Raw genomic sequence first — 24,446 nt, 5'->3', positions numbered from 1 at the left:
TTCTTAGCTTAGTAATAAGTCAATATTTGTAGCCTTCATTTTAAGTGGGAAAAACAAAAGAACTAAGCTGATAAAGAACCAACTAAACAAATTTAACCCAGAAATATATGTTCCAATGTAACAAGAAAAAAAACATCTCTTTTTTAAGGTTTCAGACAATTATTGACATATATTCAAGTTAATTAGGAAAAAGCAAAAAACAAAACCTGTTAGCTTCGCCTTTACCTTGTTTGGAGAACTCATTCAACACATTGAATTGACGATTGCCCAAATACCCATTTGCATAAAGCAATCTTAATCTTGTATTAGAAATCGAAACCTAGACCAAAAAAATTAAAAATTAGAAACCCAAACTATTGTTGCTCTATGTTGTATTCATATATTTTGAAGCAGTGATTTAAGGTGTTCCTCATTCTGTTTTAGAGTTCGCTTCATTTGTTGTAGAAGTAGAAATTTAGTTGCCTGTCCATTTATTTTTTGCGTAATGATTGAGACTATGACTAGCTTAAATACATATTATGGTGGATCAAAAAATCTTGAGCATATTAGCTGCTCTGCAACATATCAGCATTTCGGCATCACCACATTCTAATGTCATGTACTGATGAAAATATAAAAACAACTCCAGTTCACATGAGGAGAATGTGCTACAAACCTGGAGCACATTGAGCCAATATGTCACACATACTTTGTTATCCATAGTTCCATGAAAATTCCATGCACTCTATGCTGTTGGGTTTTTGGGCATTAAATTTTTGTCACGATGAAGAAAAACATCACTGCCATAAAGAGTTAAAAGAATGATTGTGCATTTTGAGATGATAAACTAAGGGAGAACTCTAGCATCATTTTCAATCCTCACTTAACATAACCCAAAAGGAAAATAAAACCAATCAAACCAAAACATCATAAAAGTATTATCCTCTAGTACCAACCTTTCAAATTGGTGGACATTATAGTCGTTATGTATTCCAGTCAAAATGAAGTCTACAAATATCCTAATTCCAAAGGTCACAATCACAGGATTCTTATGCATCAAGATAATTTAAAAAAGAACTTATTTGGAAGGCATTGTTAATAACTCCGTCTCTCAAATACACACATCTACACTTCTTCCACTTCTCTTATCCTATCCTTCTGTTCTTTTTACTCTTAACTCTGATCTCTGTTCTTTTCTTCTCTTACCATTTATTCTTTGAAAGGAAGAAAATACCAGTCGTCTAACAACCTCGAGTTAATATCTTGCCTTGATCCAACTTCAGTAAAGGAGATGCAAATTAAGATAACACTAAGCCCTTTTCCCACCTCATGCATAGCATAAACAAGCAGCATATGAAGTAAGCACAGACTTATTTCTTCATTTTTTACTATTAAACAGAAAGAAAGATAAAAGAGTTATTTAGCATATGTATTGTTGTTTTTTTAAAGTAAGAGGTAGGTGTGCATTATATTAATTTTAGAAAGATCTAATACAAAATTGACAAGGAAAGTAAAGATAGTACCTATAGACATATTAACACTACAACAATAATTGGCTATAACCACATTTGTTAGACAACGTTTATTGAAAAACGCTGTGGAAGACATAAAATAATATTAAAAGACACGTATTCCACTTTGTACCGTGCTCCGTCTCCCTCAGTCTCCATTTGGCTTTCCGTCATTTTGCTTTCTCTCTTCTTGTTTTCTGTCACCGTCCAAGAACTAGGGTTTTCTGTCTGTCCTCATTTTCCGTGAGAGATTCACCAAGTTCGATTCCGATTACTTGTTCAGATCCATCGATTCAGATCCATTGATTTTGCTTTCTCTCTTCATTTCTCTCTCTTCTCGTTTTCTGTCACCGTCTAAGATCTAGGGTTTTCTGTCTCTCCTCATTCTCCTTGAGAGATTCACCAGGTTCGATTACGATTACTTGTTCAGATCCATCGATTCTTGAATCGATTTGGTTGAAACAGGGACCAAGATCAAGATCAGTCGAGTCGCAGCAAGATGAGAAGAGGAGATAGGTTGATTCGCGGGAGTAATAGAGAAAATGATGGTGAGGACAGTTCAGAGGAGAGCGTGAATGATGAGGAGGACGATGACGATTACGATGGAGTCGCCACCGCATTGTCAATCTAGGGTTTGATTGGAGCTCTAGGGTTTTAGAGCCCCTCGAGACTTGTCATGGCTACTCCATTTCACGTGCCCGTCACTGCTGCTCAGGTCCTCTCTCTCTCTCTATATATATATATATATATATATATTCACTCTTTTTCTCACTAAAAAAATAGGTCTTCGGATTTTAGGTTGGGACGTACTTTGTTGGGCAGTATTACCAGGTACTTCAGCAGCAGCCAGATTTTGTTCACCAGTTTTACAATGAGGCCGGCACTATGTTTCGTATTGATGGGAACTCAAGAGAGACAGTCACGGCAATGCTGGTATTGTCTTTTTAGGTTTTCTCTGTATGTTTGTGAGTGTGTGTATGTACTTGAATTTATGTATTTGAATTATAATTGAGGGTAGATTTCCAACAATCAAATATGCATGTACCATGTCGATATTAGGTGTAATCTTCAGTGTTATGTACTTGTCTAAGTAAGACCTACAGATGCTTTTGCTGTGATGATTTCTCTGTTTTAATTCTACTTGAAGTTTCTCTGTCATAATTTCGTTGTTTTCTCTAAGAGGTAAATGAGATATGGGCAGGTTTGGGCTTTTAAGACGGGCATGCTATCTACTAGAAGCGAGCTCTTCTTTTGACTCTTGTGCAGCTAGATATTTGTAACGCTATTTGATATGAATCTATTTCTTGTTGGATTTCATTTGGTATTTAAAAATGGCATTCTTAATGGATAGGATGTGCTCTTTCAAGTTCATTGGTTGACAGCGATACTAACCAATTTCTTGTTATCTAGTTACGTTAAGTTCTTGATGAGTATTTGGTTTCACTTTGCTTATAGTTATATTGGCTAAGAATTTTTAGTAGCTTACCTTGGTTGTTTTCCAGAACGATCATGATCCATCCAAGTTAGTGGCAGAGACTCCATGTGAGCTACTAAAGTACTTGGTCTTGTAAGTGTTCTTTCTTATAAACTTACTGTCTTTTCTTGGCATGATTTTCATTCCTTTTAGGCTATTCCATATATATATATATATATATATTATGAGTGTAGTCGTTTGCTTGATTGAATGAATTTTATCAGGGGCTTCCCTCTGTGACACTAAATTCCAAGGCCATTGCACCTGCTATTTACATGAGTGATATGAATTTGCGGACTGTTCATGACATAGGAGACTTCATTTCTGTTTTCATGTTTCTGTTTTTAACTTAATATCCAGACTTACTAATATTGTGCTAGTCTGTTCACTTTTCAAGTTTTTAGTAACTTAACATAGGAGACTTCATTTCAGTTTTCAAGTCCCTGTGGTTTGAATTGCTAGGATTGAGGTTTCACATGTTTTATGGTTTTCAAGTATGACAAATTGTACCCACCCAAAACAAGTATGATAAATCGTGTATTTTATATATAGAGGTTTTATGATTTGATCTCAAAGTGATTTTTGTGCTTCAAAATTTATTGAATTTTACCTCTTTTCAGGAGCCTTAACTGGTTTTTACTATTTGATTCTCCTCATCTTTGGATTTCTGTGTATGAGAGAGAGAAAGAGAGAGAGAGAGAGAGAGGATGTTGGTAGTTCCTTAACTGAGTTGCCTCTTGTTGTTACAGAGTTGTAATTGACAATAATACTTGCAAGGATGCAACTGTTATCCAGTTAGGACCTATGCCTTCGCTCTCCGATGATATGGTTGGCAAGGTTTCTAAACATTGAGGTTGAGTATTTGGTTTTGCTTTGGTTGGTCTATTTGCTTTTCGACTTTCTCATTATAGATGGCGCATCTTATTTAGGTTGATAGTGTCAACAAGCATGGGATTCTCCTGGAAGTTGTCCAAGTTCTTACTAATTTGAACCTCGTTATTAGGAAGGCATATCTCATCTGATGGGGGTTGATTTATAGATGGTATAGTTTCTTATTTAACTGTCACAAGCAAATTCGAACCCTTTTTGTTTCTTATATTGTTTCTTCTTCAAAATTTGTTGTTTCAATGTTTAATGTGGTTGACCAATGTGGGAATAAAATTAGAGATGAAGGGGTCATCAATTACATCCAGAAGGTATCTACAGTTTTGTAATTCTATTACAATCAAGCACCTCAATTTAGATAAGCATAAATAAAGTAATTTGCCTTGCAAACTGGAGAGGTTAAAGATTGTCTATTAGGTGCTTCTGTGTAGTTGAATATGACCAACACAGCCTTATAACTTCCTTTAATAAGTGATGAAGAAAAGAATGAAACAAAGCAACCTAGAGGGAGATTGTTCCATTATTTGATGATTAATTTTTTCTAGCACATTTGAAATCTTTTAGGCTTTTTGGTAAATTCACCTTGTTAAAGTGCAACTGTCATGCTGCTATATTTCCTGTGGTCAATGTAATAAATTATCAAAAACAAAGGCCCATTGTGAGGATTTGGTAATTTAAACCAAATCTGGTTATAAATAGATTGTTTTTTGTTCAATTGCTTCTTTTCTTAATTTGAGCTAAAAACTACTTTGATTCCTCTTTTGGTGTTAATTGCATGCTGAATTTGAATAAATTAAGTTGGTTTTGCTATCCACTTTGTGCTCTTCCGAAGCATTCCTTGCAGAAGGTTTGAATTTCAGTATAATTTATCTCATTGTAGGTAGTTACACCCTTTCTTCTGTAATTTTTTTTTTTTTTTTTTTGTGAAACTTGGGGTTTTGATGGTTTGTTGTGTTTGGTTGAAATGAAGGTGGTGTAATTAGAGAAGGAGAAGAAGATGAGTGAGAGCTAGAGGTTTCAACTCGGGACTGTTGGAGCTCTGACTCTATCGGTGGCTTCATCAGTATCAATTGTGATCTGCAATAAGGCACTTATCAGCACGTTAAGTTTCAATTTTGGTGAATTGCTCACAATCCCTTCCAGCCGTCTTCCTTCAATTAATCTTTCCTATAATGAGGACAAAAATTCAAATTTTTTGAATGCTTTGTCTACTCCAAAGGGTAACAGAAACACCTCAACTGAAGCTAAAAAATTGAACAATACATCAAAGGTATATCTGTCTCTTTGTTCTTAATATGAGATGAAAGGTGCAAATTATTCGTACATAGTTAAGAATTTACTGGAACAAAATATTTCAAATTTGATTGTTTATCGGAAAAAAAGAGTTTAGATTTGAAAGTTTAAAAATTATTACCTTCTTTGTCTTTTAGCAAACCATTTAATGGAGAAAGAATTAGAAATGATGTTCTTACATTAATATCTTGGAGGGATCAACAGTTATATCCATCTTTGACATTCCTGCGTGCTCATGATTCTAATGCAGATTTGGGTCCCATCTAATCCATGAGGTGCAGAAATATTACCCCAGCCATTGTTGTTGCAACTTGCAGCTGAGTCAAACTTCTAATTATCTGTGGACAGTTGCTAATTATTATTTTGTTGTAATTTTCTTTTCAGTGTATACTAAGATATTGTATTCTTCTCATTTGCCTTTATGTAGCTATGACTTTGACAAGCTAGCATATTCTTGTCACATTCTGTTCTCTTCAAGAGTATGGTTTGAGATTGAATTTTTTGTGATTTTTTTTTGCCAAATCACAGATTGTATATGTTATATTCAAGCTTTCTTGTTAGTTAAATTGGCCCTGTTTTATGGTATATTTCACACACACAAAAAAAAAAAAAAAAAAAAAGAAGTGGCATTTTTGAAAAAACGCCACTAAATGACGTCATACGTTATTTTGTAACAGGAATGGTAGTGGACGTCAAAGTTTTTGCGACGTTTTTTAAAACGCCGTCTAATGTTTTTAGTGACGTTTTTAAAACGTTGTAAAGTTATTACAGCGGCTGTATCAGCGACGAAAATAGTAAACGTCGCTATAACTTATAATGGCGTTTTTTAGGCTTGTAGCAGCGTTTTTCAAGCGCGGCTACAAATCAATTTTCACCGATTTATTTATAAGGTGACCAAAATTCATTTGGTCGCTGAACCATTTAGTGGCAGGGCTTCAACGACGGATTTTGTTGATGTCGCGGATACTTTCAACAACCAAAATTACACTTTTGATGACTAAAAAAAAGGTCACTAAAAGTGTTTTTTTTTTTTGTAGTGACATCTACATTCACTTACACATCCACATCCACAAAATCATATGTATATATGTACCTTATAACAATTGTTAACCAAATATTCTTTACAAAGGATACGTGAAAGTCAATGGGCAAGAAATCTACCCAAGAGAATAGTCAATTATAACAAATTTTGCAAGATCAACACCTAAAACTGTTAAGTCCTTGGTGTAACTTCCATCTTAAAAAATGCATGATTCACGATAAGCTCAGCATGAGATAAGTTTTCTATCTGGATCCATTATATCCAGAAGTTGTTCTGCATAGATGCTTTGACTGGCTGTGAACACCACAATTTCAAACATCTCAGCAACCCTCTGTAGGAACATCTGAAGGTAAGGCCTCTGTTTTACATAGACTGTGTGCTCTTTCATGTTGAAAAAGACTGGAAAGCTAAAATCCGCATCTTTACAATGTTCCAATGTAGAGTGGACAAGTGTTTTTGCACAAATGAAAACTAGTGTGACCAACCTTTGGAAACATCAACTTATGTAAAAATTCTTTAAAATGATTCGTAGAAATACAAGTACACTCGAAGTTGAAAGTTCACTATAGGTGTGGATCATAAATATTATACTGACATAACCGAGAAATAAACTAGATAAGATAAAATGAAATAATATCAAGATTAATAGTAGACAGATCAAAGGAGTTCAATTTTCTTACCATCTAAATCCAGTAGTAGGGTAGTGGACTTCATTTTTTGTGTTTTATTTAGCAATGTGGGATGAAAATTTGGCACCAAATCTGATAGGTCAGGTAGACTTCGGATAAACATGTGTGGATCAAAGCACTCTAATTGATCTGAATCTGAGTAGGGATTCACATCAGGTTCCTCATTACAGGATCTCAACTGATGGATTGCAAGATACAAGCTTGAATCATCTAAATCTGTAATGGTGTCCTCACATGTTCTGCCATCATGATCGCCACCTGCCTCCATGGTATCCTCAAGGAAAGGCAGTAACATGTATTCCTTAGTTACATCAAAAAATGTACTTCACTCATCACATTTGTAATCAAGCAAGCAACTGGCTTCTGTGATGTCATCATAAATTGAGTTGCCTTCGATGGGTAAGCCTGCAATAATCACGTCAGAAATGTAGAGATCTGAGACAATGCAAGTTTGATATTCACTAGAGCTTCTGTTGTTATCATCACTCTCATCAGCTCCCAAAATCGATGGATCAAGATCTTCGTTATTCCCTGTATAGAGATAAGAGGAAGGTAAGGCTTATTTAGACAATGTCAATCCATTTTTGGCACGACCAATTCAAAACTGAATGTGAATCTTCTGCTTTGCATTGTCATATGCAGAAGATGGTTTATATTTCCAAACCTAAGACATGTGCTTAAAATATTTTATAAAAACATAATCCAATAAGAATAATCTATGTTGTTTGACATTCTTTACAAACATGTGCAAAGATTTATACTCCCATATCCAACAAAGAACTCTTCATGGCTCAAGCAAAATTTCATCATTATTCATTCAAGTGACACATTAAATAAGTTGGGAGTGCAAGTGATAAAGACTTAAACTAGTGTGCAGGCAATAAATGAAATGAGTTTGCATGCAATGCAGACATTGGTGGTCTAGTAATTGCTTTATGGTGATCTTCCAAAACAAAATGTGTTGCTTCTTTGTTCTGCTCATCTTACAATTTTCACACTGGTCAAGGATGTTGTAATTTTTTAAATATGTGAACCCAATCTCTTTAAAGTGGCTTTTAGTGAAGGAAGTTTTGAGTTATGAGGAGCTTCAACTGATCAATATTGTATTCAAAACCAAAAGAAAGAAACAGATAATTTACTTCAGATACATACTGACCATTTTCTGGAAACATGAAGCAGTGACTTCCAGTATTTTCATTTCCACCTATTTTAGGAGGAATGAAGCAACACAAACAAAATTTCTCAAAAAACTTCATCTTCATGTCAAAAAGTACACATGATCTAGCGAGAAATCTCTAATTTAAGATAAAAAAACAATTCCCAAGATAGCATAAATAGAAAAATTCTAAATTGTATCTGCATCATTGTTGATCTATGGTTCACTGTGAACTTCATTTGACTCCAAAGTTGGTGAAAAAATTGTCTCCAAGTTTGATGCACAGGTTGGTGGTGTAGATTCCTGTAATCAACCATCATTTGTCACACATAACTATAGTAACATTCTAGGAATACATTGTCAGACTTTTAAAATATGGGGAACATTCGAGTAGCAAAAACAAGAAATAAACTAGTGAGCATTTTTCAATCTTATCTGTTCTAATTTATCAGTAAATCAATTTGGCAATCTACATACCAAAGTTCATATTCTGCAAAAATCTCCAACTTCAGTTGATAGAAGGAAATAATGACTCCAACGGAATCCATGAGAAAAATAAAAAAATAAGAGAATGGCTCTCAATATGTAAATCTGACTAAAGAAAGAAAGAGATTGGTGACAATATGGAAAGACATTAGAACATTGAAAGCCTCAGTAAGAAGAGGCTATTAACGACATGTATGTTCAAAATCTCAATTTCAAAAGCTAAATTTAAAAAAAAAAGAAAAGAAAAAACACACACACACACACACACACTTATTTTACAATTGGCACATTGTTACCATTTGAAGGAGTTCTTAGCATTCAATCAACTCCTATGATGTCAGCACTTCCCTCTAAAACCACTAAAATTCTTCGATATCATGTTTGACTTCTAGCATACATGGAGACCATTTTTTTCTCTTAAACACCCCATGGTTGACTTGTTCTTCATTTTTAATGATGGCATTTGATCTGTCCTTGTTATAAGTAGCACAATCTTCAATTGAGTACATCAGTGGGGAAACAAAACCCCTCTAAACAATCAATACAGCAGCAAGAGACTCTCATGAAAAAAACTGGGATAAGAAATTAATACTAGACACAGCAATACGTGTAGAGAAACTACTGCAGAATATACTAAGAGACACATGAATCAGAAAGACAGGCAATATAAATCAAATAGTTAAAGTATATATGCATCGATGGGAATAAAAATGTTTTAGAGCAACTACGATTCATTTAAAGAAAACTAAGATGTAGGTCAACAACACACCACATTCAGTATTTATATAAGTGAAATAACATAGAAGCAGACTAAGCATTGACAGTTTGACTCAATTACAAACCCTATCATGGTAAACTGTGTAATGTACCTTACGACTACAAGGACCCACACTTCAATTCATTAAACATTTTGTGGTTCTAAGAAAAAAAGTCCTTTTTCTTACGAATAAATATCATAGCACCCCTTGATTCAATACTCATATTTTGGTCAGTTCATAATAGTTAAAAAGTCGCACAATCTGGCTGTTATTCATAAAGCAAAAGGCCATATCCTTTGTTGAAATTGCTCAATCTAGTACTTTGCGACAATTTTGAATTCTGATGCCATACACTGATCATACCCTTATGAATGCAGCATCAACTAGTATTATATGGGTGACATTATGTCCCGATTTGAAAGTATAATCAATGTAGACCTATTCAGTCGTCCCTCTGAATTCAAATATTGCCCGTCTCATTAGGTTAAAAAATTCCCATTCTGAGAACAAAATGGTGGGTACAAATAGTGGATCAAATGGCTAGGTAAACAACGTTCCTTTTGGCCGTTCTTTGATGTTAGCTTTTTATTAATGGAACAGTAATATTCCCATTTTGAGAACAAAATGGCAGATCTTGACTAGTTGACCCCCATGCACTGCGCGCGTAGGGGTCGTGAGACTTGAATACCAGAATCTTAACACAAAGGTCCTAGAAGGATACCCATCGCATTTCCCCATCTTTCTATCAAACTAATTGTTAGAATTGCATCACATAATCATGGAAAGCTTTAAAGCTAGTGAAAATGATCTTTACCTTGTTCTTTGTTAAAATTGAAATATTGCCTAATCATAGGTAATATGATTACCACTATTTTTTTAACCAAAACTGTAACTCCAAAATGAGAAACTTACTTCAATTTTAAAGCCCTTCCGGACCAACTAAAATCTATAAATAGAAACCTAATAACATTACCCACCTACTAGCCATGGGCAACCAAAAACAACCCATGTCCAACAAGTTTGAAAATATACCAAAATACTCTCAACTCTTTAAACATATTTCACACGTATAAACTGACAACTAGTAGCAAACTTACTTAAAGAATAATTGACTCAAAAACAACTATGCAATTTCTGGAATGCCCTCCCCCCCCCCCCCCCCCCAAACTAATTGTTCCAAATCAAGGGCTATGGCTTGGAAACAACTCTTCTATGCCTTTTCTACATCTTACAAGGAAATCCACTAATCACTTAAAAGGACAATCATATAACTAGGGACTATAAAATTTAACACCAAATAAATTAACAGACTCTATCAACAAACCATTCAAAGGATCACAAACAAACAAACAAACCCACACCAGCCTAGAGAGAGAGAGAGAGAGCTACCAAATAGAAGTAGCGTGGCCTAGAATAGGGCACACCAAATTGCAATGGGCTCAAAATGAACTCCTGCGTAACAAAATCAGCTTTTGCCAATATCTCAATCGTTATTCTATGCGTATCATATGTCTGCAACACATACACATGAAAAAAGGGAGAAAAAGAATGATGCTGTCTCAATAAAGTTTGGTTATTTATCACCAAAAAAAAAAAAAAAGAGAACGAGAAAAAGAAGATAAAACAAGAAAACAAGAAACAAAAAAGAAGTGTTAATAATATATATGTAAAGGGAACTGAATTTATTTATTGAGATAAAATTTTTCTATACAAACCTCAAACCCTACAACATTCTCCACAAATATCATGAGAGGAGGTTGAGAAGTTTTTGGTATAAGTTTAAGAGTTTTGAGAAAAGAAGATGCCTGAGCATCAACTGAGCCCTTTTGAAGACCTAAATAATAACAGTTTGAGAACACTTTGCCAATCAAAAAGAAATTAACAAGAAGAGGAAAGAATAGTTTTACCTTGCCGAGTGTAAAGCTTACAAGGAGGAGAAAGAAGCCATGTATGAGCACGATAGCTGTCAAGATCAGCAACACTCAGGGTTTGAATGTTACCCTAAACTCAGCAAAAAAGTAATATTGACCATAACACATTTTAGATAAGCTCTAATAAAGAACTGGTCAAATGCAATCATGGGTAATCAGTATTTCTTAGCAGTCAAAGGCTAAACAACAAATTAATGCTTAATGGTGGAAAACCCATAATCCTCCATGTAGTTGCCAATATAAATGGGTATTTCATTTTTTTTTCAAAATTAAGAGAAAAATAAATAAATAAATAAATAAAAGGTTGGAACCTAGGCATATATTGACAGATGATTCAAGGTTTGGAGAGGTGCCACCTTCCCTATTTAGCCCAAGAGAGGGGTGCCCCTTCACAAATTTGTGAAAGAGTGAGGACAGATTAAATAAAAATATATCAATGTAAAGGACTTCCTAACAAGTCACCAAAACTTTTAAATTTTAACATAGTGAAATATGGACGGCTTAGACAATAGCCAAAAGTAAAAAATAGATGATGATATGAGTTCCTTTGACAGATGATGATTTGGCTTAGACAATAGGCAAAAGTAAAAAATAGATGATGATATGAGTTTCTCAATTAGACATGTACCCTGTTGTAGACGTCCCCGAACGCCCCGAGAGGAAGAACGAGTCCCCCCCCCCGGTTCCGTTCATATTGGGCTCACTACAGCTCAAGACTCTCAAATTGTCACGGTTCGTAATCTGAACCAAAGAGTCCAAATCCGACAAATCGTTTTGAGAAAAATAGATTTTGAAAGAAGTGCCAAACATGGACTGCTTTGCCAAATACAGAGTCGCCACCTAAATGTTTTATTTTGGAAAATTAGGAAACCCTGACTCGTTTGCCTAAGGCCACGTGTCCGTCATCACCAAAGTTGCCTCGGCTCGGGAACTTGGGTACGATTGGGAAAGGTCACTTCGTGAGCACCCCCGCTCGCCCGATCAAAGATCGGCCTCTACTAACCATGATATCTATTTTTGAAAACATTATGCGTTCTTATTCCGGTTATTAGCCTAGATTTACTATGTGATGCGCACAGCATGCAAGTATAGACTGGATCGCCTGAATTGGAACAAAACATTTCATGTTTGTTTGTTTTGAAAATGGTTTGATGGTGCTACTCGCAAGTAGGCTAAGACGTGGATTTGCCACCCTCGGGTGGGCTTAGGAAAATATGATTTTGCCACTATCTAGTGGGCTTAAAACACACATTTGATGAATTGTTCCAATTCAAATAACCCAACCTTCATCCACAGGCATTCAGGCAGTTATATCACATAAGCATATAGCCTCATGGTAAGCATGCTATTCATGGCAGTCACTCACACGCATGTAAGGATGCTAAAGCATAAAACTTACCGAGTACTCCAAGCCAAAACAGAAGCTAATTAGAAATCCATGCATGATCCTAATTATACGGAAATGCCTAATGCAACACATGCAAAGATGCAACTATAGCAGGCTCGGCTATTCTAAACATGGCATATGAAATGCTACAGCTAACATGTATTCAATTTGGAATTGAAAATACAATGCAGTTAGTATGATGCGCCGAGCCCGGTGCATGCTAAACAGATGAATGAATGCAAACATGCTATCATACTGTATGCTAATTGAAATATGCCCTAATCTAACCATCATAAGCAGGTAAATAAAAGGGAGAAAGACGTGGGGTTGGAAAACATGCATCACACACACGCACACTTATTACAACATTGCCCTCGCGCAGAGGGTCCGAAAGAATAATACAATCCCAAATAAATAGTACAGTCCAAATAAATAATACAGTCCAAATATGTACAAAAATCCTAATTAATTACCAAATTAACTAAGAAAACAATAAACTGGCATGCAAGCCAGGGACTGCCTTGACTCTTCTTCAGATGATAAATGATGCATGTCCGGGTTGCCTTTGCACGGAAATCCACTGCGATGCCCCAATTAGCCTCTGTTTTGCAATGATTTCTTGGAAAGCGCACCAAGCCCCGGAAGATTGTTGATTCTTGATTTGCTGCAACAGAGAGCAGGAAAAGGGCATGGCAATATATTTTCACAAATGTATGCATGCCTCGATCCTCGTGCCACCAATCACGCATCTCGATGCATGATGGCCGAGGAGTCGAATTTTGCAACTCAATATAGAATGAATGCACATGAAAATAAAACAAAACCTAGACTCCATCATGGATAATCCGGAGTGTCGGCGACTGGGAATTGAGACACGTTCCGTCACTCGGAGTACGAAACGTCCCTCGTTTCCCGTGCTCGGGCTAACTCCTATCTCAAGCACGATGCAATATGCATGATATGCATGAAATACAACTAAGATACAACCTAACATACACAATGCTATGAAATGGCATACACGATGCACGAGATAACATGGCATACACAATGCGCTAACATACAACCTAGCATACGCAATGCTATGAAATGAAATGGCATACACAATGCACGATGGACTTACACCAACATGAGTGGACCTCATCCACACTCACATAAGTAGCCATGAGATGAAAAAGAGACACTCGAAATGCGTGCACATATGCACGCAAACCGAGGACCGATCCTAAGGCACAAAATGCCACTCTAACAAGACATGGCAAGGCATGGAATATGGCATACAAGCATGCAAATTCCAGTGCTAAAATATGACCCAAAACAGTCCCGAATCATGGAAACATGGCACCCGGTGCATGAAATGAAACCGAAACACAAAACTAGGCATATGCATTGGCCTATAGCTATAAAAAACATGCATTATTTGAACATGAAATGTGAAGACAGATTCAAGGCAGCCCCAAAACAAGCATGTTTACAGTTTTAATCAAGACCAAACAATGAACACAAATAGGGCTAAACCAATATGCAAAAATGGCCCTAAATGTGAGATAAAGAAGCAAGTCATGGATTCTGGCCTCAAACATGAGAGGGCCCTTCAACAATGTTGAAGAGGGACCCAAAACATGGCATTTTACAGTTTATGATCAAACCCAAAACAGTGCACAAGCATGCTCAAAATACTATGCAAAACAAGGCTAAAAAGAGAGCTATAACACAAAGTATAAAAAGAATGCCTCAAAAAGTAAAAGACCCTTAATGAAACATGAATAGGGGGTCAAAATAAGTCCATTTACAGTTTGGCCCAGAGTCCAAAAATGCAAACACAAGGGGGTAAAAAATCATGCAAAAATGGAGCCAAAAGAGAGATACAAAGGCAAGTGGCAAATAGAAACCTCAAACAGTGATGATCCCTTCAATAATGTTGAAGAAGGGCTCAAAATAAGCCACTTTACAGTTTATGACAGAGCTCAAAACAGTTTATACATAGGCCTAAAATACTATGCAAGGAAATGGCATAAAAGAAAGGTAAAGAAGCAAGTGCCACAAGGAAGCCTCAAACAGTGAGAGGCCCTTAAAAAAACATGAAATAGAGCTCAAAAAAATGCTATTTTCAGTTAGGGTCGGAGCTCAAAAAAGTAAGCACAAGGAGCTAGAATATGAACCAAGAAAAGGGTCAAAAAGAATAGAAGAGGACTTATCCTTGAAGACTAGTCTTTGACAGCCTTTTGGACCAAGATGCAGCACTCCTAGGCTCTGAAGAACAACCTCAAGCTACTGGAATGGAGGATGGAAGGGTGGGGCTATGGGTTGGTGAAGAAATGAGTGTAGGACTTGAGAGGTTTGAAGCTTGGAAGTGTAGAGGGAGAGAGATACAATATGGGAGCTCAAAGGTGATTTTTCTAACCCCTAAACCAGAGCTGGGAGGCTGGTTTTATAGGCAAAAGAGGGAGAGAAATGGGGGGAAAAATGGGGGGGGAAACAATTCAAGTTTCCCCCCAAAAAGTTGGCCCCCCGGATGCAAAATCTGGGGGGAAAAGAGATACATATTTGAACTATACCTGCAGCAAGGAGCAAGGCCGGTTGGTTATTGGAGTTGCAGGTGGCCGGCTGGCTCTTTCCATGGCCGGCCGGCCAAGGGTCAAAAGGTTCAATGAGAATTAATGGCCGGCCATACCAAAAAAGGAGCCTCTCATGTGTGCACAGCACAACCATGTGGTCAAAAACTGGAGAGAATGAACCAGGAGAGAGAAAAGGCCACTTTTAGGAGGGGTTCAAAAGGTTCAAAAGCAATTACTGGCCGGCCACCAAATATTGGTGGCCTCCCAGATGTGTACATCACAAATATGGGGTTTAGGGTGCAAGAAAATGGCCCAAGGGTGGTCAATATTGGCTTTTAAGTGAGAAAAAACGGGCGACGGATGGCGATGGAGGAATAAAACTGGTTGTCTAAACAATTGTTGGCCTCCCACCCTTCTACGACCTTCTTACCAATGAAACAGAGGTCCCTGCCAAAAATGAGCCCAAATCGATGCAAAATGAAGGTTCGGGGACCGAAACGCGCAGCCCGAGGCCCCAAAAACTGGCTGTTAGGCACCGGAAGTGGTGTTCGACCACGAAGTTGGTTTTTCGGGCCACAGTGTCCCTCAAAAGGGAGCAAACAAGATGTATGCCAAAACCCGGGGCAAACGGAGGTGGTTAAGCGGTCCCGAACCGAGGCACACGGCCAACGGCTCCGAAAAACCGGAAACCAAACTCCAAACGGGCAAAACGGCCTACGACCACGAAACGTAGCCTACAACCACTGAGAGATGATCTACGAGACCTCTCCCTCCCTTCAGGAAGAGAAAACAGAGAAAACGGAGCCTGGTTCGCAAACCGAAGCAAAGCACAAGAGAGTCCGGAAGTTCGGAGGCGAGGCTCGCAGCCGAGACTCTGAAACTTCTAAACGAGCACAATATGCAATATCACCGAGCGCTCAACTGGTGACGTCTGAGTCTCAAGGTCGATCAAAAATGGGGTGTCTACACCTGTACTCAGTTGTTGCCATTTGACCTGCCGGTTACTCAAATGGCTTCTTCTTCATCAATCAACACTTTCTCATTCAACTCCCAACCAGACCTTCACAACCCTAAACCCCTAAAACACACTACTATGTTCAAAGCCTTCAGACCATATAACCCAATACACACATCCAAACCACTCTCTCTCTCTCTTCTCCAACCTCTAACCCATATCCCACTTTCACATGTCTTTTAAACCTCATCATCATCTCCCCAATTTTGACTCTCAACTTCCCATTCTTCTAAAACCCACTTAAATTCTCTCAACCCTTAAAACATTTTCCATCTTTTGTATTAAAAATATTGCAGTTTTGCTTGTATATATAAATAAAAAGCACACACATTCATCAAAACAAATAGAAACAGACAGGTAAAGAGCACACACATTCATCAAACACATTCACAACACTTTGAATCAACCCTTCACATCCTCTCTCATCTCTCTCTCTCTCTCAGTCTCCAATCTCTGCACCACTTTCTAGGGTTGCAATCCCCACACTCATACTTGCATAAACAAAAATGAAGTATCACTTTTCACAAATTCAACACGAGATTTAATTGTGAAATCGTTGCATAATGCGTTGGATTAAAACTGGTGTTTAGGGTAGATTTATTTATTTTTGTTTAGTTAAATCTAATGAAGAGGGTTTGATTCCAATGAAGGAAAAATAAGATAAAAAGAGGAGAGGACATGCGTGGAGAGCAGAGGATAGCAGAGAAGAGATATACCTAGATGCCAGAGGGAGAATCGGTGGGAAATTGCCGCCGTTGCTGCAACAAACAGTCTGTAAGGGTAATGAGAGAGAGAGAGATTGTGAAGGTTTGCGCGAGCAAGTGTGAGGGAAAGAAAAAGAGAGAAGATGAGGGTTGCCTAGAACTCTTTCCACACTGGTGCTGTTGGGGCTGCGAGAGGTGATATCCATGTACTAACTGAGATCGAGGGCGAGATTGAGACAGAGTGGGCGATAATGTCGACTTGGTGAAAGTGGATCAACAAACTGATACCAGCAGGAGTGATCTCGTAGATGAGAGAGAGAGAGAGAGAGAGAGAGAGAGAGAGGGAAAGAGAGAGAGCTCGAAGATGGAAGATGGAAAGCGAGAGAGGGAAAAACGAAAATATCAGGGCGCCAAGCATTTGAGAAATTTGGGACTTTTGGGTGTTTTGTGGCTATTAGCGACAGCACGACGATGCTCATCGCAAAAAAAAAAAAGTTAAAAAATATATATTCACGTCATGAGGGAATAATCGTCGTAAAAAATGATCCTTTTGTGACAGCAATAGGTTACTGTCGCAAAAATCATTGAACATATGCTTCTTTCTTTTTGAGACAAAAATTACCATCGCAATAAGTGACTATTGGTAACAGAGTACTAACCGTCTTTTTGCGGCAGTAACATATACCGTCGCAAAAAGTTCCGTGTCATATACCCCTTTTCTAGTAATGTAACGACTATCGTGAATGAATGACCAAAAATAAAATATTTTGCGACGGACAAACAAAAAGCTTCGCAAAAAAAAATGGAATTTTTTTGCCACAGTTAAATAACCGTTGTATATAATCTTACTTTTTGCCACAGTCTTAGATTTTCTGTTGCAAAAAAAATAATTTCGCCACGGCTTTATTTGCCATCGCAAAAAGCAAGCTTTTGCGACGATTTTTAAACCGTCGCAAAAGTTTCCGTGTCTTATGCCCCTTGTTCTAGTAGTGCCAGCTTCCCAAAAGACTTCAATGCCAATTGTTTTTCTTTAATCAGAAATTAAAAAAAAATATTACAAAATCGATAAAAGATCGAATCAAGCTAATATAACAGTATCACAAGATCTGAAAAGGAGATGAATAACTTTTGTAAAAGGAAGAATCCAAGCCTGCCTAGAAGAGGAGAAAAACAACCTTCACACAAGAAGGATCATTACATCACTAAACTAAAATTAGGAAAACCAAACAAAAAAACCAAATCTAAGTCGTCACCGAACTTATCTAAAACCCCATTGCTTTGCCGCCTTTAACTTGAAATTTGAAGACCCCATCTCAGCTAATCAAGATAGAATATTGAGATTACGGTAGTCGCTTAATATAAAACAAATGCCTTATCTAGCATCGGCCTTCAGACTGTGAGAAGATCTGAAGCCAGATTTTAAAGTTTTGGACTTGAAAGTGAAAAAAATAAGGCAATGATGGTCGGACTTGTGAGATAAATATTAGATCTAGGTTAAGAGGTGGATCGAAGGAAAGGGAAAGGAGAGATGAGAGAGATTGGAGAAGTGAACGAACCACCATCGTCTCCCTCTCTCTTTGCAGAAAAATATAGAGAGAAAAGTAAGAAGGATTTAGGGTTTAGAGAAAGACACTAAATCCCATAAAAGATAACCAAATATGAACGTGTGTGTAATGCCTATTGTTTAATTGCATTTTCACCAACTCAAATCTTTACCGCATGCTATTGTGTTCAAAAAATTATTTAATTTTACATTTTTAAATAAAAAGCAAGAAATTGGCCCCAAAAAAAAAAAAAATGGACCATGATATAATTTATAAGAAACTAGAAATTCTAGATACTACTAGAAGTTACCCATTCCAAAATCAATTGCAAAAAAGGCAATACAAATATCTCTGAATGGATCTCATCAACCAGATATAAACGTGAGGTGCAATATATGCTTTTGCATTAAGATTCTTTTTCCAAAACTCTATTTTTCTCTATCATGAACAGTCCAGTTGTTATAGTCCCAATTCATTTCTCTTCTAAGACATCAATCTCACCGGCAACACAACCAACCCCACACAAAGATCAAAAAATAAAAAAACAAACAAAAATTCAGAACCTCAATCTTTAAAAAGGTCATTGAAAGGAAAACAAATATGCTGTTATATTTTTTTTTCTTTTTCTTCTTTAAATATCTAAAGAAGAATATTAAAATAAAAATAAAAACCTGTAAAAATTATCTAAAAAAATGTCAAGAATTTAAAATGTGTTGATTAGATTTATTATCACAGCAATTTAAATCTACAACACATATATCAAATTTTTGAAATTTTTTTAAAAATATATTTTGGGATGGACTGCGTTAAAAAAAATAAAATAAAATAAAACAGGGGACCGCAATGATCCGCTCATTACAAATAAAACTCTTAATTTTATTTTCTGTCATTTGTTTTATATGCAAATGAGACTATAGCTTTTCAAACCCTAAAAAGTTGTATTGCTTGACCATATAAAGCAGTGCTGCATTGGGGACCTTGTAAAAAGTATGATAGATTGAGGATTGGTGAAGGACCATAACTTGGGGGCCAATTTCAATGAAAGAATGTGACTCTGTGTTGTTATATATATATATATATATATGAAAAGATGGGCAAATTATGGTGAAAGAAAAGTATAAAACTTTTCTAGATTCTATATATAAATCATTTTATTCAGAGAGGACACCTCAGAGATTTCATTCTAAATCCTTATTTGATCCATGGGGAGAAAGAAAACTTTTCTTTGTCATGTTTTAGTTGTGATAATTGACATGTTAAATAAATAAACAAAAATTTGATCCATATGGAGAGAAAGAAAACTTTTCTTTGTCATGTTTTAGTTGTGATAATTGACATGTTAATTAAATAAACAAAAATGAAGAAGAGGAGTAATCATAGAATAATCTCTCTCCCTCTCTCTATTATTATTATTATTATTTATTTATTTTACCTTAGTCTTGGAATGACAAATGCAGTGAATGAGGGAATAACAATTCATGAAACTTTCAAGAATTTAGAGGGAGGAAAAATGAACTGCAATAAGGGCATACTCAACCATAGATTCGACTTTTATGTGTTTTTTAGTGTTCACTCGATCAACCTCCACCAAAATAAGAGAACATTACATAACCAAAAAAAAAACCCCTTCAAATATAATGATATTTGATTTAATGAGTCTCACAACTCATGTTTATTTTCAACGAAATCAAAACACATCACATGATAAATAAAATATATCATATAATATTATAGTTATAATAGTCGTACGCCAAAAAAACTAATAAAAAATCAAAATTCAACTTCAAATCTCCTTTCTTTTCCTATTAAGGTAAGATTTGTCAAGTTGATCCTCCTACACTATTAGTAAGCATTTACTTTTTTAAAATTGTGATTTTCAAAAAAATATTAAATAATCTCAAAATATCATGTAACATTATGGTACTGTATCATTAATATTTGCTTGATACATTGCTGATAAGGAGTTGATCACAGGGTCCATAAGCAACTGCAGCAGTAGGACTCATCCAATATGTCCAGATCATGCTGAGAAGGTAAATCATGCTGAGAAAGATCATGTATGCTGAGAGTCCAGATGTGCAATGTAACTGTTAGTCCAGATGTGCAGGAGAGGTTGTTAGAGTGTGTTAGTTAGTTAGACTAGTTTGTTAGAAAGCACGTGTATAATAAATATTGAGAGTGTATAAAGTTTCAGCTATAAATACTGTGTGAATCTTAAGATTTAATTGTAATGAAAAATATCTTTCAAGTATATCATCTTCTTCATGGTATCACAGCCTCTGTAAGCTCCAACGAGTAATAATGGTGGTCTCTTCATCGTCATCATCTCTTCCATCAAATCTAACCTTACTCATCACAAATCTGAACTCGTTAGTCAATGTAAAGCTTGATTCATCCAATTATATCATTTGGAAGAATCAGATTTAGAATTTGTTTCAAGCAACAGAGTTACTTGGTTACATTGATGGATCAGTTCCATGTCCTTTAGCCTCAATTCTTGATTCAAGTAACAAATCAATTGAGAATCCTGATTTTCTTCAGTGGAAGATTATAGATGCACATCTCCTCGGTTGTTTAACATCAACACTTTCTCCTTCTATTTTCTCATCTGTTCTACATTTGAAACAAAGTGCAGAGGTATAGCTTGCTCTTGAAAAATGATTTACTGCTTTGTCAAGATCTCATGTTCATCAACTTAAGAACAAGCTTCAAGCAATCAAAAGAAATCACAGTCCATGGAGGCTTATCTACATCAGTTTAAAGAAATTTCAGATCAAATTGCTAGTTTCTCATCCTCTTGATGATGAGGATCTAGTTTTTATGATTTTGAATGGTTTGCCTGATGAATATAATTCTTTTAAAACTTCAATTAGAACTCGATCGGCTGGTATTACTCTTGAAAAATTATCTTCATTACTGAGTTCTGAAGCAATTCATATTGAACAGCAATCTCATTTGTCTTCTTCAATTGATTCAACTATTGTTTTTGCAACCACAAAGGAATCAGTTTCTTCTTCTCATACTCATACTTCTCCGACTACATTTGGTTCTGGATCTGGTAATCGTGGTTATCAATCCAATTATCGAGGTCATTCTTATAACTCTGATTTTAGAGGTGGTGGAAGATTTTCTGGCAATAGAGGTCGCAGAGGAGGCAGATTTCATATTTTTTGTCAGATTTGTGGTAAAGGCAATCATACAGCTTTGGAATGTCGCAATAGAATGAATCCTGCCTACCAGCCATCAATTTCTGGTTATTCATCTGGTGCTAGTGCTCCTGCCTATCAGCCATCAATGTCTAGTTATTCATCTGGTGCTGGTGCTCCTTCTTTTGGTTCATCTACTCTGTCAACCAGTAGTGTTGGTTACTCTACTCCTTATCCTGCTTACTCTGCTGTCACTCAGGCATCTTCACCTAGTCCATGGTATCTTGATTCAGCTGCTACCACACATATCACCAATGATCTTGATAATCTTCATCTTCATCAACCTTATCATGGCACTGATCAGGTTGTTATTAGTAATGGTAGTACTCTTCCAATTCATAATTCTGAGACTGGTATTCTTCCTGCTCCTTCTTTTAAATTTCAATTGACAAATCTACTTCATGTTCCTCACATATCTTCTAATCTTGTTTATGTTCATCAGTTAACTAAGGATAATCATTGTAGTGTGTTGTTTGATAGTGATTCCTTTGTTGTTTAGGACAAAGTTTCGAAAGCCATTATATGTAAAGGCTATTATCTGAATGGTCTTTATTAGGTTCCTTCCAGTCTTTCTCCACATGCTCACCTCAGTCAGTCTGTTTCTTCTCAAACATGGCATCAAAGGCTAGGGCATCCCTCTACTGCCAAGTTTGCACCTATTGCTAAAGACTTGTCTCTAGGTGCTGCACATTTTCCTTCTTCTTTGTGTAAAGATTGTTGTATTGCTAAGAGTCATCGTCTGGCTTTCTCTCTTTCTAATTCAACTGTTAATAAGCCCTTATCATTAGTTCATAGTGATGTATGGGGTCCATTTACTCATGTTTCTTCTCCATTTAAGTACTATGTTTTGTTTGTGGATGATTTTAGTAGTTTTACCTGGCTCTATCCATTGCATTATAAAAGTGAAGTCTATGATAAAATTCTTGTTTTTAAAGCATTTGTTGAAAAGCAGTTCCATACAACACTTCAAATTTTTCGTAGTGATGGTGGTGGTGAGTATTCATCTCATAAGTTGTTTCATTTCTTTCAAACTCATGGCATCTTATATCAAACTAGTTGCCCTCACACTCTCTCTCAGAATGGTGTTGCTGAGAGGAAGCATAGGCATATAGTGGATACTACTATTGCACTGCTCCAACAATCTGGTTTGTCTCTTCATTACTGGTTTGATGCAGTTGCCACAGGCACCTATCTTATTAATAGACTTCCTGGCAATCGGGCATTTCCTCTTAGTCCTTATGAAATTCTCTTTCATACTCCACCTGATTATCATTTTCTCAAAGCCTTTGGTTGTCAATGCTATCCCTGGCTCAAGCCCTACATTGTTCACAAGTTTCAGCCTAAATCTCTTCCTTGTATTTTCTTAGGTTATCATCCTACTGTCAAAGGCTATCAATGCCTTGATCCTGTTACTCACAAGATATATCTTTCTCGGCATGTTGTCTTTGATGAGACTCTTTTTCCTTTGGTTGCTACTCCATCTTCTACTTCTTTTCCTACTTCTCTGTCTGATTTGACTTCTTTTTTTTGCTCTTCTTCTATACCTCATTCTTTCTTTCCATCTACAGATTCTTCTCCTGCTCTATCTCCTTCTGCCATTTTATCTTCTTCTCCTTCTGAAGCTCTTTCTTCTCCTGCTTCTCCCTCTCCAATTCCTATCTCTTCCATTTCTATTCATCTTCTTTCTCTTCCTTCTACTTCCAATACACATCCCATGATTACTAGATCTAAGTCTTCCTTACCTGTTCTTGTTCTACTACCTGTTCTTCTGATGTTACTGAACCTCCTTCTTATAAAGTTGCTCTTCTTTCTAAAGACTGGTTTCATGCTATGACAGAGGAGTTCTCAGCTTTACAGGGGCAGCATACCTGGACTTTGGTTCCTCCTTCTTCTTCTCAGCATGTTATTGGCTGTAAATGGGTCTTTCGTATTAAAAAGCATGCTGATGGTTCCATTGCTCGATTTAAGGCTCGTCTTGTAGCCAAAGGATATCTTCAAGAAGCCGGTGTTGACTTTCATGACACATTTAGTCCCATGGAAAAACAGCCCACTGTTCGTATTTTGTTGTGTCTTGCTCTTCATTTTCAGTGGTCTATCCGTCAATTGGATGTGTCCAATGCCTTTCTTCATGGCCATTTATCTGAGGAAGTCTATATGACTCAACCTCCTGGGTTTGAGGATCATATTCATCCTTAATATGTTTGCAAGTTTAATAAAGCTCTTTATGGCCTAAAACAGGCGCCTCGCGCTTGGTATAATACTTTCTCTTCTCATTTTCTTTCTCTTGGCTTTCATAATAGTGCTTCTGATACTTCTTTGTTCATTCAACATACTTCCATTTCTCTTACTTTTCTTTTAGTTTATGTTGATGACATTTTGATCACAGGTAATAATTCTTCTCATATTACCTCTTTGATTAATCAACTCAATTCTGTGTTTGCTCTCAAAGATCTTCGTCTTATTTCCTACTTTCTTGGCATTCAGGTTACACATACTCCTTCTGGGTTGTTTCTTTCTCAGCACAAATATGCTACTGATATTCTTACTAAAGCTGGCATGCTTGACTGCAAACCTTATTCCTCTTCCATGTCTCTGAAAACCTCTACTACTGTTGATTCTTCTCTTCCCTTTTCTAATCCTTCTCTTTATAGGAGTTTAGTTGGTGCTTTGCAATACTTAACCATTACTCGACCTGATCTTGCTATTTTTGTTAATCAAGCCTGTCAATTTATGCATAATACAACTAATGGTCACTTTTGTGCTATTAAGGGGCTTCTTCGGTATCTTAAAGGCACTCTTTCTCATGGCTTATGCTTTACTTCTGGTTCTTT

The 24,446-nt window shown here is 36.5% G+C and overlaps 1 protein-coding gene and 1 pseudogene across 5 annotated transcripts; one reads left to right on the top strand and one right to left on the bottom strand.

Moving 5' to 3' along the window:
• Nucleotides 1-1,255: 1,255 nt before the first annotated feature.
• LOC145788588 (acetyl-CoA carboxylase 1-like) lies at nt 1,256-5,584 on the top strand. Of its 4 annotated transcripts, XM_082904227.1 has the most exons (7): nt 1,257-2,205; nt 2,289-2,423; nt 2,993-3,057; nt 3,714-3,817; nt 3,894-4,006; nt 4,820-5,119; nt 5,393-5,584. In XM_082904227.1, exons 1-4 carry the CDS (start codon nt 2,167-2,169, stop codon nt 3,814-3,816), a joined length of 342 nt encoding a protein of 113 aa, XP_082760353.1. In that variant the 5' UTR covers nt 1,257-2,166; the 3' UTR covers nt 3,817; nt 3,894-4,006; nt 4,820-5,119; nt 5,393-5,584. The 4 variants fall into 4 exon arrangements, with proteins under 4 accessions (XP_082760354.1, XP_082760353.1, XP_082760352.1 ...); XM_082904228.1 differs by lacking the exon at nt 3,894-4,006 and having other exon boundaries at nt 1,256-2,205; XM_082904226.1 differs by having other exon boundaries at nt 3,714-4,006.
• A 641-nt stretch (nt 5,585-6,225) lies between these two features.
• LOC114295525 (uncharacterized) lies at nt 6,226-20,415 on the bottom strand (annotated as a pseudogene). The gene is made up of 5 exons (XR_014350311.1): nt 20,359-20,415; nt 11,202-11,274; nt 10,989-11,107; nt 10,663-10,785; nt 6,226-7,432 (listed from the first exon to the last, which is right to left on the bottom strand). The product of XR_014350311.1 is annotated as an uncharacterized LOC114295525 (transcript).
• Between the last annotated feature and the right edge of the window lie 4,031 nt (nt 20,416-24,446).

This window comes from Camellia sinensis, chromosome 14 (assembly GCF_055761805.1).
Source record: "Camellia sinensis isolate YWXY chromosome 14, ASM5576180v1, whole genome shotgun sequence".
Classification (NCBI taxonomy): Eukaryota; Viridiplantae; Streptophyta; class Magnoliopsida; order Ericales; family Theaceae; genus Camellia; species Camellia sinensis.
This window is presented reverse-complemented; position numbering and strand designations above follow the sequence as displayed.